Source organism: Numenius arquata, chromosome 5 (assembly GCF_964106895.1).
Source record: "Numenius arquata chromosome 5, bNumArq3.hap1.1, whole genome shotgun sequence".
In the NCBI taxonomy this organism is placed as follows: domain Eukaryota; kingdom Metazoa; phylum Chordata; class Aves; order Charadriiformes; family Scolopacidae; genus Numenius; species Numenius arquata.
Window position 1 is genome coordinate 42,853,043 of NC_133580.1, and position 15,957 is coordinate 42,868,999.

The window sequence follows — 15,957 nt, forward strand, 5'->3', positions numbered from 1 at the left end:
AACCTCCTGTAATTTTTTGAGTAGTCCAGAAATAACCAGATCAAAGGCTTTTGAAAGTCAAGTTAGTTATAGTCCCTTCTAGATTGTCACGTGATGAGCAATAAATAGATCAAAAATCCCTAGGGAGCACAGGAACAAATAGTTGGTTTTCACTGTATCAAAATGGTTGTAATGTGTCACAAGCTTCCAAAGAAGGATGGATTTTTTTTTTAGTTTTGAAAAGCAGGTAGCAAAAGATGTAGGTGATAAACTGGTTTAAGGATTTTTTTCAAGACCAGACAAAAATAGAAAATTTCACTGCTAAGCTAGATGTCGGGCTAGCATGATTGCAGACCAAATTTAATGTTAGAAAGTGTAAAGCAGTGCATGGAAAAAAAAATTTGAATTACTCCTACGTATTGCTATGTTTTACATTAACGACTTTTCCTAGAATAGAATAACATACTGTAGTCACCTTAGAAAAACTTCTGCTCATTGTGAAATAGTGGCTTTAAAAAGGAGTGTAAAAAAAAAAAAAAAAGGCACAGCAGCATCTGTATGTCACTGTATAAATCTGTGTTCTCACCTGTAACACTCTGCTGGATGGTCTAAAATATGAAAATATGACAGGAATAGTACACTTTTGGGAATGGCTTAGGGCTGTTAATTGATAGCTTTTTCATGCCTTTAAGAGAGGGAGAAAATTTGGGCCTTTTTTAGCTTGACTGTGAGATGACTAAACAAGGACTCTGCTTTTCCTCCAATATCTATTTGTTTTGAAGACTCCATATACTTTTTTTAAGGGTCAAAGATCAAGTTATTTACTTATGCTTAAAGATAATACATTTTTCGTTAGGATACCTAGAGAGAAGAGTGCACTAAAACATGCACGTGCATACATATTACTGTTGTTATTACACTTAAACAGTGGATGCCTAATGAATAGAGCTTGTTGCTGAAAAATGCATGAGAGGAGCTGCCTAGGATGCAGAAGGTGAGCAGCATGCTTTTCTAGCTGCACTGGTTGGTTTGGAAATGATTACCTGTGAACAGTGGGTTATCATTATATAGGCTGTGTTTCAAAGCAGTTATTTTCACCCCATAAGGTTTACCTCCCTAATTAGATGAGAGCATCTGAGGTCCAGATCTGGGTTGGGTTCACCTGTTCTGCTTTCTTCCATCCTAGGTTTCCTCTTCCCCTTTTCCTTGGAAGGGGGGAAGACAGAGGAAGGGATGGTTCTGATGGAAGCAGAGCAGTGCTGTGAAGCTTCATTTCCATAAATACTGGGTTTGACCATATATTAGGGAAAGGAGGAGGACATAACAGATTCTGTCTCAAACCAGCTGCCAAACTTGCTTCCAGAGTGGCTGAGAGTGAGGAGGGGATCTGTGGCTGGTTGCAGCAGAGCTTGACAGAAGCAGTTCTAAAAAGGGCGATTTTTTTTTTTTTTTTTTTTTTTTTTCCATTTCTTCCTTTCTGTTTTCTACTTCTCTCCTACTCTTAAAAGAAGCCTGCATCCCTGATCCACCAGCTAGAACCATAGGACCACCACAATCTTCTACTGTCCCCTTTCAAACGTGGAAGATCCAGGCTCTTGTCCCATTGCAGCCCTTATGTTCATTTGCCTGCAAAGCACTGGACACTGCCAATTTTTCTTAAGTGAAATTTGGTTTTAACTAACTAGAAATGCTGTTCTGAAAGGTAAGATGTACCTTTGTGCTTCAAGAGCAAGCTATCCCTTACATTTCACGGAAATGTTCTCTGTTGTGGCTAATTTATTCCAGACCATGAGGTTTCATGCATCTTTTGTGGTAGTGGATGAAGATGGGTGTTCCTGGACTACCTGGTATGAATAGGCTATTGCTTTGGTCTAATATATAGTTATCTTATGAGGTTCAACAAGTCCAAGTCCAGCACCTGGGCCAGGACAACCCCTGGTATCAATACAGGCTGGGGGATGAAGGGATTGAGAGCAGCCCTGCCAAGAAGGATGTGGAGGTACTGGTGGACAAAAAGCTGGACATGAGCTGGCAATGTGCTCTCACAGGCCAGAAAGCCAACCACATCCTGGGCTGCATCAAAATAGGCATGGCCGCCAGGTCAAGGGAGGTGAGTCTCCCTCTCTACTCCCCTCTGGTGACACTCCACCTGGAGTGCTGTGTCCAGCTCTGGGGCCCTCAGCACAGGAAATACATGGACCTCTTGGAGTGGGTCCAGAGGAGGACCACAAAAAAGATCAGAGGGCTGGATCATCTCTCCTTTGAGGACAGGCTGAGAGAGTTGAGGTTGTTCAGTCTGGAGAAGAGAAGGCTCCAGGGGTACCTTACTGTGTCTTTCAGTTCTTAAAGGGAGCTTATGAGAAAGATTGGACAGGCTTTTTAGCAGGGTCTTTTGTGATAGGACAAGGGGTAATGGTTTTAAACTAAAAGAGGGTAGATTCAGACTAGATATAAGGAAGAAAATTTTTACAATGAGGAGGGTGGACTAGGCTGCCCAGAGAGGTGGTAGATGCCACATCCTTGGAAATGTTCAAGGGCAGGCTGGATGAGGCTCTGAGCAACATGATCTAGTTGAAGATGTCCCTGCTTATTGCAAGGGGTTTGAACTAGATGACCTGTAAAGGTCCCTTCCAACCTAAAGTATTCTATAATTCCTGTATTTTCATTATTAACATGATTTAAGGTTGGTTTAGGAACTGATCGGAACTACTCAACTTCTACACCAGAAGGCTGTTTGCCTTCTAAAAACAGGATGGGAAGAACATGCAAATGGAAGAGCACACAGAAGGAAACTCAGAGATTATTTTTTCATGCAGTTGACGAGGGAGGGATGCATTGGATTCTCCTTTTAGAAAACAGGGATTTTACCCATTATTTGACCGTACTTTTAGCTAAAAAACTGAAGTACTAGGCTAGCCTGAAAAATATTTTTAACTGTTTTATGGGCCAGCTAGCATTGGGATTCTCTTGTGATAGGTATTATAGCAACAAGTCATACGTATGGTGTAGCCCAAAAGAGTTTACAGACTTGAATAGACTAATTAAATAAAGGAAACAGAAAAATGATGACCCATGGGTAAGTCAGAAGTAATCAGGACTGAGATCACAAGTTTTCTGATTCTAAAAACCTGGTCCCTTCATCCTGCCTCATTAGAATGTGGTTGCCCTTTAACTAGACGTTAATGAATAAGAACTTTTGTATGCAAACTGCCTTCTCAGACTGAACAGCTTGCGCAACTTTTCTGAGTCTGTGATCTTTAAAATTATTATGCTGCTGGGCTGTTTCAGAGACTCTTCTCTGTCAAGTTGGATGAAAGCAGCTACTTTTGTCTCAGCTGTGACCTTTACCATAGGCATCCATGTATCTTTATGTATGACCATAAAGCTACCTGTGGCAAAACCTGGAAGACAGCCCTTGCTAACTTAAAGCTCAGAGGTAATTTGCTCATTTTTAAAGCGTTCTATGCAAATGAAAGCATGTGTGCCCATTCACCTCCCTGTAAAATTCAAGGTGCTTATTATGAGTAAATTAAGCCACTTAAGGAAGAGATTCCATGTTTGACCTCTCTTGCTTGAAGTAAGTTCAGCAGTATGACGGCTACATGTAAGACGAAATTTCTGGAAGCTGAATAAAGGCTTTCTTGAAACTGTTTCTGTGTTGTGGATATTGGTCATGCTTTAAATCATGAAATGTATGCATTAAACCTTCATCTGAAAAAAAATTTCAAATGGGAGGCTAGGTGTGCCATTTGCTTTGGGGATTCTGTCCCTGCATACATGAATTTTATAAGCACAGTATCTAGATTAAAGTGATTACAAAATTTGTCATTAAGCCTAGTGTCTTGGGTTTTTTTTAAGGAGGTATTCCCCTGTAACATTTCTAGGAGAAAATAAATATGGTCTGCTGTAGGAAACTGAATGACAGATAAAATACTATCTCAATAAAATATAAAAACATAATTGTAACACTAAAAGCTTGGAGTAATCAAATGCCTTTTGAGTCCACCAAAGGGCTGCTTATTGCACATTAGATGTTAATCTTGACACAATTTTTGTATTGAAGATAAGCACCATGCACACAAAGCATTGCTACTTCATGTTGTTTCTTTTGCCCTTAGTTCTTGGTTTTGTATTACTATAAAACTTAGTAGTGTGGATGCATCTTCTGTACCAGAGAATGGGATAATAGAGAAAGCAGAGGTTCACAATCTACTAACTCAATTATGCAGCCATTTGTTTCCAGCACAGGCTTTAGGGGTTTGCAGATGGTGTTTCAATCCCTCTCTTGAGAATTGCCAGAAAATATGGAGTTATACTAGGAGAACAAGCTTTGTTTCTTACAAGTCAGTCATTTGGTAATGTAGAAAAAAAAAACCAACTGCAACAAACCAACAAGTAATTCCTTCAATGCCTTCCTCCTCGTTTCCCCCCAAAGTTGTCTACTTTGGGAACCATAGAACGTTAACATTTTGATTCTTTAGTCAGCCTTTTATGTCTTTAGTTTTAGTGATTATATCATAGTAATCTTTGGTATAATCAAACTCAGTGTATCTGTCAGTGGAGTCTAAAAGGGAGGGTGGTCTGGTACTGAAGGTGTGAGATGTTATGGGTAAATCCTATAACTGAAGAAGACTAGCTAAAAGCATCAGCTGATACAGCAATTCTTTATGTGGGTCAGCCTTTAGAGAAAGACTGAAGACCACGTAGAGTGAGTTATGCTATTATGCCTACATAATTTTTTCAGCTTCTTTTAATCCTTTTGCCAGGGAGCTTTGTGTATTATTTGACTGGCTAGCGCTTCAGCTCCCATAGTTAAAGAATAAATTGTCCAGTTTCTGAATGACAAATTATCAGCAGCAAGTGGCTTTGTTCAGACTCTAGTTAGTGTTATTTAAATTATCCGGTTCCTAAGAAAATATGAAGGTATTTTTATGCAGCTATTTTTATGCAGCTGTATAATCTTATAAGCCCTGATTTACAGTATGATGAGGATTCTGAGCTTTCATTTTAGATGAGTTACTATACATACACTTAAATTCATTGACCAAACTTCAAATCAAAACCTCTGTTTCTATCAAGTAAAAATTTTTAAGATTTGTTTTCACTGAAAGAAAAATCTAAAATTCTAACTAAAATTATTTTAGGTTCAAGAATGTTTCACTCCAAGTGAGACAATGTTTCAGTTCTATTTCCAGTATCTTTTTACAGAAAAAGAGGATATGAAAGTCTAAGCTCATGACTTGTAACAAAAATAACCATCAGAATAGAAAATCAATCTGTCTCTTGTGTGGAGGCTTAAGCCAAAATGTGCTGTCACATGGTGATGAGGGCACTGTTCTGGTAGAGATGTAGGAGAAACCTCAAGCGAAACAAGACTACATGGTTCTCCCTTGTAGACCAAATAGATGCCATTAATTATAGTGTGTTACTTGCTTAAAGTGACTATTCTGTTACTTAATTTGCTTCATGAATCTTGTTTCTGCACTTCGGCAAACCCTAACCACATCCCAAATCCATCCCAAAACTTCCACACCCACCCCAAAAAAAACCCAAAAAAACAACAACACAACCACCTCCACCCAAAATGTTTTAACTAATAATTAGTAGTTCATTCAGATTAATCTTCTAAAGTGGTATTTCTTCTAAAGCCATTTTTTGAGCATATCAGTTGCTTCCTATAAATTGCCTGTCCCTGTAACTGAAGTGGGCTCAAGTACAGATCATGATGCTGGCTAAAAAGCAGGTATGTAAAGCAGTTACTTTTTCCTTATGCTCCATTTTAATCTGTTATGCTGCTTTCCAAGTTGGGAGCTGCTTAATATTTTGTAGATCGTGCCAGTCATTCAAAATATTACATTATCATGATTGTTTGCTTGTTTTAACTGAAACAGTGCTCTACCAATTTGTGTCTAGTACTAAGGGAATGTGAAGGAATACGACTGTATCTTGATTAGCAGTCTGATTCCTTCCTCTGATACTACAAAACTGCCACCCACGCCTAATTTTTAATTGCATGGGCCTCATTAAGCTAAAGGATAAATTTATACATCCAAGTCTTCACATAGCCTATAAAATCAAGGACGTTAAGATGTCCAAAAGGTATGTTTTATAAGATACATGGTGTCACGTTCTAAAGTTGCAGCTCGTGCACATCTTTAAATCCAGTGCAGCATCTTATTTGTGTGTATTTTAACAATGGATCAGTGCGTTTACCTTGGACGTGTTTTTCGTGTAGAAATGCTAGCAGGGTTGAATTTTCCAAAATCAGAACATCTACATTTTATTCCACAGATGCAAGTGTTAAAATGTTTGTATCTATTTTAGTGGTTTTGTATGCATACTCCTGAATAGCATAATTTCACTGCAGTGCTGAATGATTTCATGAGAACTTAGGCTACGCTTCCATTACAAACCTCCGCTTTAATTACAGCACAGATGCATGTAGATGAGAATAAAAAAAATAAGATAATTTGGATGATCTTTGACCATTATTTTCATTTCCTTCTTCCTTATGCCATTATAGTATAAACAGCAAGTGAAGGAGTTTAGTTTGCTGAAATCATTATTTGAACCTTAGAAATAGAAGTTAAATTTACTGTATTTGTTTTATCACAAGTATTAGCATAATTGCTGTTCTCTGAAATTTATTTCATTTTAATGTCAGAACTGAAAAGACAGAATATCTGCAATTATGAATGATGTAACTTGGTCTCCTGTGTGCTTCTACGTTGCATTGTATTGTGTTTGGATTCTCACACATTTGCTTTCCTAGATTAGTTTCTTTCCTAATATTACAGATTTGTAATTTTTTGCCCTCCATGTGATAAAGAATGATTTTTTCTATTTTAGACAGCAGATTATATTCAATTTTCTTGGCAGATACTGCTTTGATTTTTATCATCTTATTTGCTTGCAAAATATTTTAATGTTCTGGGAAATTTTGGTTTTGTTTATGCTGTGAGATCTTGTTCCCAAAACTTGCAATACGTTCTTTAATTATTTTCATACTGTCATTATACTAATCTTAATGCATTGTTGGTGGATACGAATTTGAATTTGGGCAAGAATTCATGACAGAAATTCCAGGAAACTTAAAAATAGTGGAGATGAAAATATTGCCTTCAGCATCTCCATACTGCAGGTAGAACAATATGTTCTAGCTAGGAGGATCTATCAGTACAAAGAGGAGTGCAAAGATGATAGCATGGATTGATATAAAATTACTGAATCAATTTGGTTTAAATCAGCAGGCAGAAAACTTTAATCAATTTAAATTTTACTTTGAATTGAACTTTTAAAAAGCAGGTCCAATTCAAGCATGTTGAGGGGTCTATCCACTGTATTTTTAGTATCTCCATGTATGGAGACTCTACAGCTTCTTGAGGCAACCTGTTCCAGGGCTTAACCATCCTTAATGGTTTAAAAAAAAAAAAAAACCCAAACCAACACAAAATAACAAAAAGCAACCAAACTCTTTCTTTCCAGTCAGGTTTTCCTGTGTTCCCACTTGCCTTTTGTCCCACTGCTATGCACCTTCAAGAACAGTCGGTCTCGGTCTTCTCTGCCTTCCCCTTGGATAATTGTAGATAGTAATAAGATCTCCCCTTTGTCTTCTCTTTTATGGTGAAGAAATCCAGTTTTCTTAGCTTCTCCTTGTAATATCATATGCTCCAACTCCCTGACCATCTTTGTTGCCCCTTCCACTGGACTTGTTCCTCCATTCTCAACTAGATTATGTTGCTTATGTGTTGTATAAAGTGCTACCAACTTGTGGGAGCCAGGGGCTGTGTGAAGGGGAGTGTAGCACTGAACTTTGAAGCAATGCCTGTTAAGTCATCTAGCAGCTTTCGTGTAGGATGAACTACCATGTCTTATGTGGTAGCACTCCAGGGCAACTTCTCTGACCAGCTGCTTCTAGATAGTCCATGAGGAGGGTTTAATGTCTGATATAAAATTTACTTATTTAAAGATACTTGGTGCTACATGCAGGCTATGTTTTGATTTAGCAAAGAGATACAGCTATGTACCGAAATTGCAACACAAGCAAAATATAGCAATTGCAATATACATTTGGATCACCATTCAAAAGCGATTCCCATTACCAGTCTCTATATGCCCACTGTCCGGATATTGGGCATCGCTAGTTCACTAGGAAGGAGTATGTGGGATAAAGCCAGCTCAAGCCTGTTGCTCTATTCAGAGTTCCTTCTGTTTGTTGTTCAGTTTTTGTACTTTACTTTGGGCTGAGCTGTATATACACCTCTATCCCCCGCTGGTTTGGCTAGCTGAGGACATCATGTTCTATTAATTATCTCGGAGAAAGCAGTTTACATGACCTGATAACTCACTGGTACAGCCATACATCTAAAACAAAGGTTATCCTCCAGTCCCCCTTGTTTTGAGGTAAGTTCAGCTTGCTTTCCGCTACTCGGTGCTCATTGCTTACATCTTTTCCCCTGAGTTCATCTCTTCTGAGCCTTCTTCCATTGTAGGGGCTTGTTGGTCCATCATGTAGGCTGTATTTCCCTGAGACTGTTGTAAACATGTTCCTTGTGAACTGATGGATCACACGTAGCTGGAGAGGTGCCTGCTGTACCAGCCGCTCCTCACCTCAGAGCTCAATACATGTATGTTTTGGTCACACGAGGTAACTATGTCCAGCTGCATAAGAGTGAACAGAGTCGTGATGCTGTCTGGAAAAAAACAGGGAGAAAAGCTGCAGGCGACATCCGTGCCCTCAGACCACAACATACTTCTGGCATGTATCTGAAGGACCATGAAGAGAGGGCAGCAGCCTCAATTACAGGTTGATGATCTAGCTGAGTTATTTTGAAGGGCTTGAATCTACTCCAGTGAAAACAGCACCCAAGTTTAGGGCCTTATGTGGATTCCTTCTGACTCCTCAGGTGACCTTGCAGGTGGATTCTAAAACAAATGCTTGTACCTGGTCATGGTCCTTTTTGTCTCAGTGGAGTCTGAAAGGTGTATTTGTGGTGGTGGGTGCACACAGCTTTGGGAATAGGAGTGCCACTTCAGGAAGGAGAACCAGGAGGAGATAACCATGGACTAGTATTCAAAGATTTGTAAGGTTTAAATGATTTGCTCTAGGAAATGTAGCAGTCATTCCAAGATTCATCACCACGACTTTGACACAAAAAAGAGAATATGCGATTTCTTACTTGCCATCTGTAATAATAATCTGTTCAGTTTCTTTGATTATAAAAACAACAACCGCTGTGATGAGGATACATTTTCCTAGAATAAACAATTGGAGATGTTTTATTTTTTTTCCCCTCTGCACTTCTTGCAGTGCAAAGCAGTATGCATATTGAAGTATTTTTAATCTTTAAAGGAAAGTTAGGGTACCCTCTACTGGCTATTTTCGGAAATAAGTCTGAGCTATAGCCTACCAGTTTGGAGTCAGCAGCAGTTAAACTTCATCTGTGCTGCAGTTCTAATATAGGGTTTTTTATAGGTTTGAGAGGAGTTTGGGTTCCCCCCTCTCCCCCCATCGGCTTCAGCAGAGTGAATCTGCCTGTGATGAAACTGTATTTTTAAACGCAGGTTGTTACAGCTTCCAGGTTAACAGTTCTATAGGTACAAATGGAAATAGCTAAATGTTATCACAGCTCTTGTTGCCTAGTAACCAAAGCCCAATGTATAATTTCAGTGGGATAAATTTGATGCACTTTGCCTTTCTTTTAGTAGCAGAAGACACATAAATATATTTAGATTTGTGTCTTACTGTCTGATAAGTAAATGTATTGAAATCTGTAACTTTACAAACTCAATTATAATGATTTAGGAGCTGAGGTAAATTTCCCACAATGACGAGTGATTTTCTAGTTCTTGTAACATTGCTTTCCTGTTCATGTGAGTGAGCAAGCATCTCAGTGTGACTGTGCACACAAATCTTAAATTCTTTTCTGCACACCGTTCTCAAATTTCACCCTTCCATTCTGTTTACTGATGATGATTGAACGTATTTTTCTTCTGAATCCATTTAAGCAGTCAAGGATTGTTCTCAGATATTGTTTGCTCAACTATACTGATAACATGCCTAAAATTATCTAGGACTGTGTTTGATTAGTTACTGAAGCTGTCAGCAGTTGTGACAGGTTTGCTTCATTGGGACAAGTTGTGTAAATAAATACTTGTAGTAGATTTCTTGACCTGATTTTTGGTGTGTAATTTTATACCTTATCCTAGAATTTGCTATCAAATGAATTATCCACTTGCTGTTAGAACTAATCATACTGTAGTTCTAGTGATAGGAATTGTACTACTAATATTATATTCATATTTTCATAAGCATATGACAAAATAAAATTACTGTACTTTTAACCTTGTCATTAGTAACCTTTAAGCTCTCTAAATTTGTTTTGAATTGTGTGACTTTATCCAGCACTTATGCCTATTACATACAGATCTTCCCCATTAATTTTGTTAGACTTATTGATATTTTCAAGGAATAGCTAAGATTTAAATTGGTTTTAGTTATTTTGCTTAGCAGCAGTCTGTGTATCTCAGTGCAATCACATTTGTGGTTTTTCCTTCATTTCTCTTTCATTAACAGTTGATATGCAAAGCAAACTTTTGTTAAATATATGATCCTTCTTTTTTGTTGTCTACATTGATAGCCAAATGTGTAAAACAGAGGCTGTAGTGTATTACTGCTTCAAATTAGGGATTAATATCTTGAGGAATGGAAAGATGGTTTTCAAGCAGGTGTCATATATGGCAGGTTGAAAGGAGAGGAACAGTCATAAATAGTAGAAGCTTAAAGCAGACATTAGTTTTACAATGTTGTATCACCTGTAGTCCTTTCTGTTTTAGTTTGAATCATAATTGTTAGTTTTATTTTAAGAAAAAAAGTCTAAAGAGTAAACAATAACAGTAGCTCTTTAGAAGCCAAGTAGATAGATGCTTACAAAGAAGATTGGCAAATATTTGATTCTACAGAGAATTACAAACATTAAAACTTCTTCCAAAGAGCAATTATGTAGAAGTATATTCTGCAGTTTTCATGTAATAAGTGTTACACAGGTTTCTAAGCTGTTTTATTCAGCTTTTCCAGCTCTCTTTTTATTCTTCCAGTTTTCTTCGTTTGACTCTTTAATTCTACCCAGTAATTGTTTAAATTGTTTAAATGAAAAGCATTAGCAAGAGTAGTGCAGCCATTGTCTTTGGTGTATTTCTTGCTTGCTTATTATTGATGCAGTCCTATAGTATATGTTTTCTCTATATGTAGGTGAACAGTTGCAAGACTTCCATGTTAAAATCTTGCCTGTTGTCATCCACTGAAGATGCAAGCCAACGTTAATTTCACACTTGAATGTTCTAAAATAGACATCTCATTAAAATAACTGTCAAAGGCACAGAAAAGGAAAGTATTGCAAAGAATTGTAGATAGCAGTATGGAATTTTGCTCAAAGGCACAATTATAATTCATCTAAATCTCATGTTTAAGTTTTACTGGGCAAATAACATGTATGTTATGCGTTTTTTTAAATTCCCCTTTACTTTTTGCCTGCTTTGTGAGAGTTGAATGACAAATATGTAGTTTATGCTATTTCCTTACTGCTATGGATTTTTAATGAGTTATAGACTATTTTATATGCTCCAGCTTTTAAATGCCTGAATTGTCATTCTTCCAAGAAGGTCACAGACTTCTTTGGAAGCTGAATTGATTCCTTACTGGAATCAGTTGCATAAAGATGCTTATTATTGATGCTAAAAAATGATACAATTGTCCAGTGCTTGCATGCAAACAAGATTTGCATATTCTATCATGGTCTAGAAAACTTTGATTTAAAGAAATGTCTAATGCTGAAGGTCTGGAAATGGGATGTAACTATGGAGCGCTGGGAACAATAAGGAGGGAATTTGTGAATGAATATTGGGAAGAGGTTTACATTAAGTGTGAGAATTATAATCCATGGAATGATTTCCCAGTGAAGACGGTGGTAGAGATGTTGCTTGTTATTTTAAATCTTAAATGGTATTTAAAGGGAGGTAAAATCATGTTAATGTTGGGGTTTAAGTTCTTCAGTCGCGTAATGCTGAAATTTTCCTCTCTGTTTTAGTCTTTTAATTTTTTAATGGATTACTTTGTTTTCTGTATTAATATTGAGAATACTCTTGTATAAACTCAGAATTGAATTGGGATATTAACCACCTGTTGCTTCTTACAGGTACTGCTCCCAGCAGCTGGTCTCTTACAACTGCAGGATGTGAAAAGGACTTGCTGTGAATTTTTGGAATCCCAGCTTCATCCTATCAACTGCTTGGGGATTCGTGCTTTTGCTGACATGCATGCATGCACAGACCTCTTGAACAAGGCCAACACATATGCAGGCAAGTTATCATTATTATAGCATATAGCTTGATATCTGTGTGTGTGGGTACACACACACGTGGGTTCCATGCCCACCCCACTCCACCCAAAGGAAACTGAATTTTATCCAAGATATTGCAGACGTATGTTCTGACAAAGAGTGCATTTCATATGAATATTTTTAAGAGAAATAAAGTCTCCTGGCTGGAACATAGTTATAAAAAGCACAAAGGGGCAGCATCTTCATGGCTTATCAGGGCCATACAGGGTACAAGCAATTTGTAATCCAAAAAGAAGTTAGCTTGCTGTTTAAAATTTTGCACTGTCACTTAGAGGCGGAAATTAGGAAAGAATTAAAATTCTGGCAGTTGCCACACGCCAAAGTCTGTAAGCAGTACATGGATGGGGGAAGAAAGAAGACGATGGCCAGGGTGGGGCTGTCTGTATTCCCTGTACTGCACTAGCTAAGAAGCAATAAACGTGCCATGAGTATTGTTTTATCACCTTGTCTTCTGAAAATCCTACTCATCTAGCCCAAGACTTGAAATTTCCTACTATAAAGGGTACATGTAGTCTCATTCATCTATCTTGATATAAAGTAGATAGAGATGTATCTTCTAACTAACCACATAATTGAATAAACAAAATTCTACTTTCCTTATAAAGCATGCTTGCTGTTAGATTGTTTCTCATTTTTTTCCTGAAAAAAATGTTCATGGAATTCTTAATTTTATTAGTAAAAGTGCATTGTCATGGTCATCTTAAAGACTGTGTGATTCAAACCTGTAAGATGACTGGCTTATGCCAAGTCTGGACATTTTTGAAAATTAGGTTCTCATTTTGCTTGCTGTTGTGAATGAAAAAGCAATTTTGATTCTGTGGTGAAGTAACAGTAGTGTTGTATGGGACGACAAGGGAGAATAATCATTCCCTTTTTCTTGATGCTGGTGAAGGCTTCAGGTGGAAAACGCTAAATTGAACTTTAAGACAGATGCAAACAGGCTGAAATGAATCCAAGGAAGTCAAACATGATCATATTAAGAAAACAGATTAACCTATGACAAAGACTGTGGAGAAGAGAGTCCTTTCAGTCAAGAAACTAAAAGGCTAGGAGGATGAGAAGGAATGCAAATCTTCCTGTGCATAAAAATGACTGAGAATGAATAAGCTTAACTTGTGAGGTGTTTTTTAAAGTCATTTCATGTATTAAGGAAAAAAATCAAACTGTAAAAGTAACCCAGATCAGGCAAGCTGTCTGTGGAAGTTATGGACTCTCCACTGTTAGGCAGCTGTAAAAAAAACCCAAAGTGGTGAGACTAACTTCTGGTTTAAGTTGATCTAAATCACATCTTTCTGCAAAACTAGATGATTTGAAGTTCTTTCTAGCTTATATTTCTATGATTCTGTGGGGGCTAAAATCCTTTTTTCCCTTTATATTCCAGTATTTTCTGCTATTGGAAACTGATATACATGTAGTTTCAGAGAACTTAGTAAGTTGGTAATTTTTAACATAATGGCTTAAAACCTTGTTTGACTGCTCCTGATGCCAAAAAAGGTTGCCTAATGTTGATCACTGAAAAGTAAACAAAACATTGTGTAAGCTTGTAAGTTTGTAGCATAATACTGTAACCAAAATTAAGGCTTTTTTAATTTGTTCAAGTAGCAATGATCTTACTGTTCTTTTGTGTGTAGAGTGCCTTGAGGTCTTGATGTTTCAGTCAAGACAGAAGACGTTATGCTGAGGAATTACTTATTAATAGAAGCTTTTTGTAGTGGGAAAAAACCCCTCCTCTTTTACAGGGTTTGACTTACTAGCCAGCAAAGTACTATATTTTGATTAGAGCTTTGTCAGTAAATATTCAGAGAGTAGGATAAATTTGGTGGGAAATTCAAAAGTCATGAGTTATGAGAGGTTGAGAGTGACTCTCAGATATGCCTCCTTACCTGCAGCTTGCACTATCTTCCCAGTCTTTTCCTGTCTTCTCAGTGTCTCTTGGATGTTTCATTTCTACTTCAGGTTCAGCAAAACTGAATTTCCATCTAATCATCTTTCCTTTCTCCTGGTCTCCCTCTGTCACTGGGTGACTTCAGTGTTCTCCCAGTCTTTCTGGTTTGTAAAGTTGACAACTTCAACCCTCCTCCGTCATTTCTCTCAACTACTCAGTTGCATGTTCCTTTATTTCATTTCTTCCCTCCCTACCTAGTCTGCTCGACATCGTGTTTCTCTCTCTGTTTGCTAAGGTCATTTTACTACTACGGCAATATTCCTTTTCCCCTGGATCAAATTCCAACCTCTCATCCTTGGCTTTTCCAGTTCAACAGAACTGCCCTCACCTCAAATATTTTTATTTCGTATCTCTCTCTACTACTTCTGTGCTTGGAGCTAACCTTCTCTTTCCTCCATAATCAAACAATCTTCCATTCCTGTGAGATGCCTCCAGAAAGTGCTTTCCTCGTCTATGCTTCCCTTTTTGTCATCATCTTCTTGGAGTCCTGCTGGCCCATACCCCAGGCTGCCAGCTCAACTCCTACTGTGTTTTTGCTCTATCTGTGTGGTGAATGTTAAAGCGATGCACACTCTGTTCTTACTCTTGAGATAAATATGCTGTGCATAGTCAGGGTGTGAGCTGCTTCATTGCATTGTACTCTCTGCGCTGCCTGCCTTATTCCTTAGCATTCTGTTAGGCTTAGTATGAGCGCAACACAGAAAAGAGAATGAAAAGTGAAATAGCCTGAGGAGGCTGCAGAAAAGAATGACTGTATTGCTTTTCATAACTTTTCTAAAACGTACAATGACCAATTAACATCATTAACAATTAGTACAGAGTTAAAACTGAAGATTTTCCTGAAATAGAGCACGAAGTGCTTCAATTCATGTGTCTAGGTCCAAATAATAGGCTTTTTATTGCCTTGAGTAATTTTACACCTCATAAAAGGAAGGATTTAGATAAATGTTTTCAATTGCCTTAATTTCTAGAAAATCTGTTTTCTGGTATAGATTTTCCTCCTGCACACACTTCCAGGAGATTATAGTATCTCTATCAAGAATGGATGTTTCAGTGAAAAAAAACAGAAATGCATCAAACTTATATGATTAGGTGTCTGCCAATAGAATCCTTGGTTGCTGACTTAAGTGGGAAACTGAGGTATACAAATCAGTCATACTCGGAAGTTTTTAGACTAGTGAAATTGTATTCAAATTAATTAAATTTAAAAAAAAATCAAAAGCTATTCAGGTTGGTTTTGAAAGTACTAGTTTGTGTAAGGCGTACCTTACTCAAGAAGTTCTAATGTGTGACTGGAAGACTTTGTGAGAACTGTATTTAGACTATTATGCAAAACATTTTAATTAAATCCTTTTGTCTTTGAGTAATATAATATCAAATCCAAAAAGCCTATTACATTTTTGACCTTTTATTGAATAGGAAGCAAGGTGTAAATTTATTAACTCTAGTTAATGTTCAGATATTTAAAGTTTTAGGGAACATGTTTTAATATAGCAGTTTCTTACTTTTTAATTTTAAATTATTTTTTCCAGCTTCTATTCTGACTATGGCTTAGTAGTTTCTAAACTATTTCAGCTGCTTCTAAACAATCTTTGTTCAGTCTAGTTGAAGTTAATATTTATATAGATTTTATAT

The 15,957-nt window shown here is 37.3% G+C and overlaps 1 protein-coding gene across 2 annotated transcripts in view; it reads left to right on the plus strand.

Moving 5' to 3' along the window:
• KLHL2 (kelch like family member 2) overlaps nucleotides 1-15,957 on the plus strand; it is a 59,244-nt gene that overhangs the window by 23,963 nt on the left and 19,324 nt on the right. For both annotated transcript variants that reach the window (XM_074147138.1, XM_074147139.1), the window contains one exon: nucleotides 12,174-12,336. In XM_074147138.1, coding sequence (XP_074003239.1) covers nucleotides 12,174-12,336 — 163 coding nt within the window. The remainder of the gene's footprint in view (nucleotides 1-12,173; nucleotides 12,337-15,957) is intronic.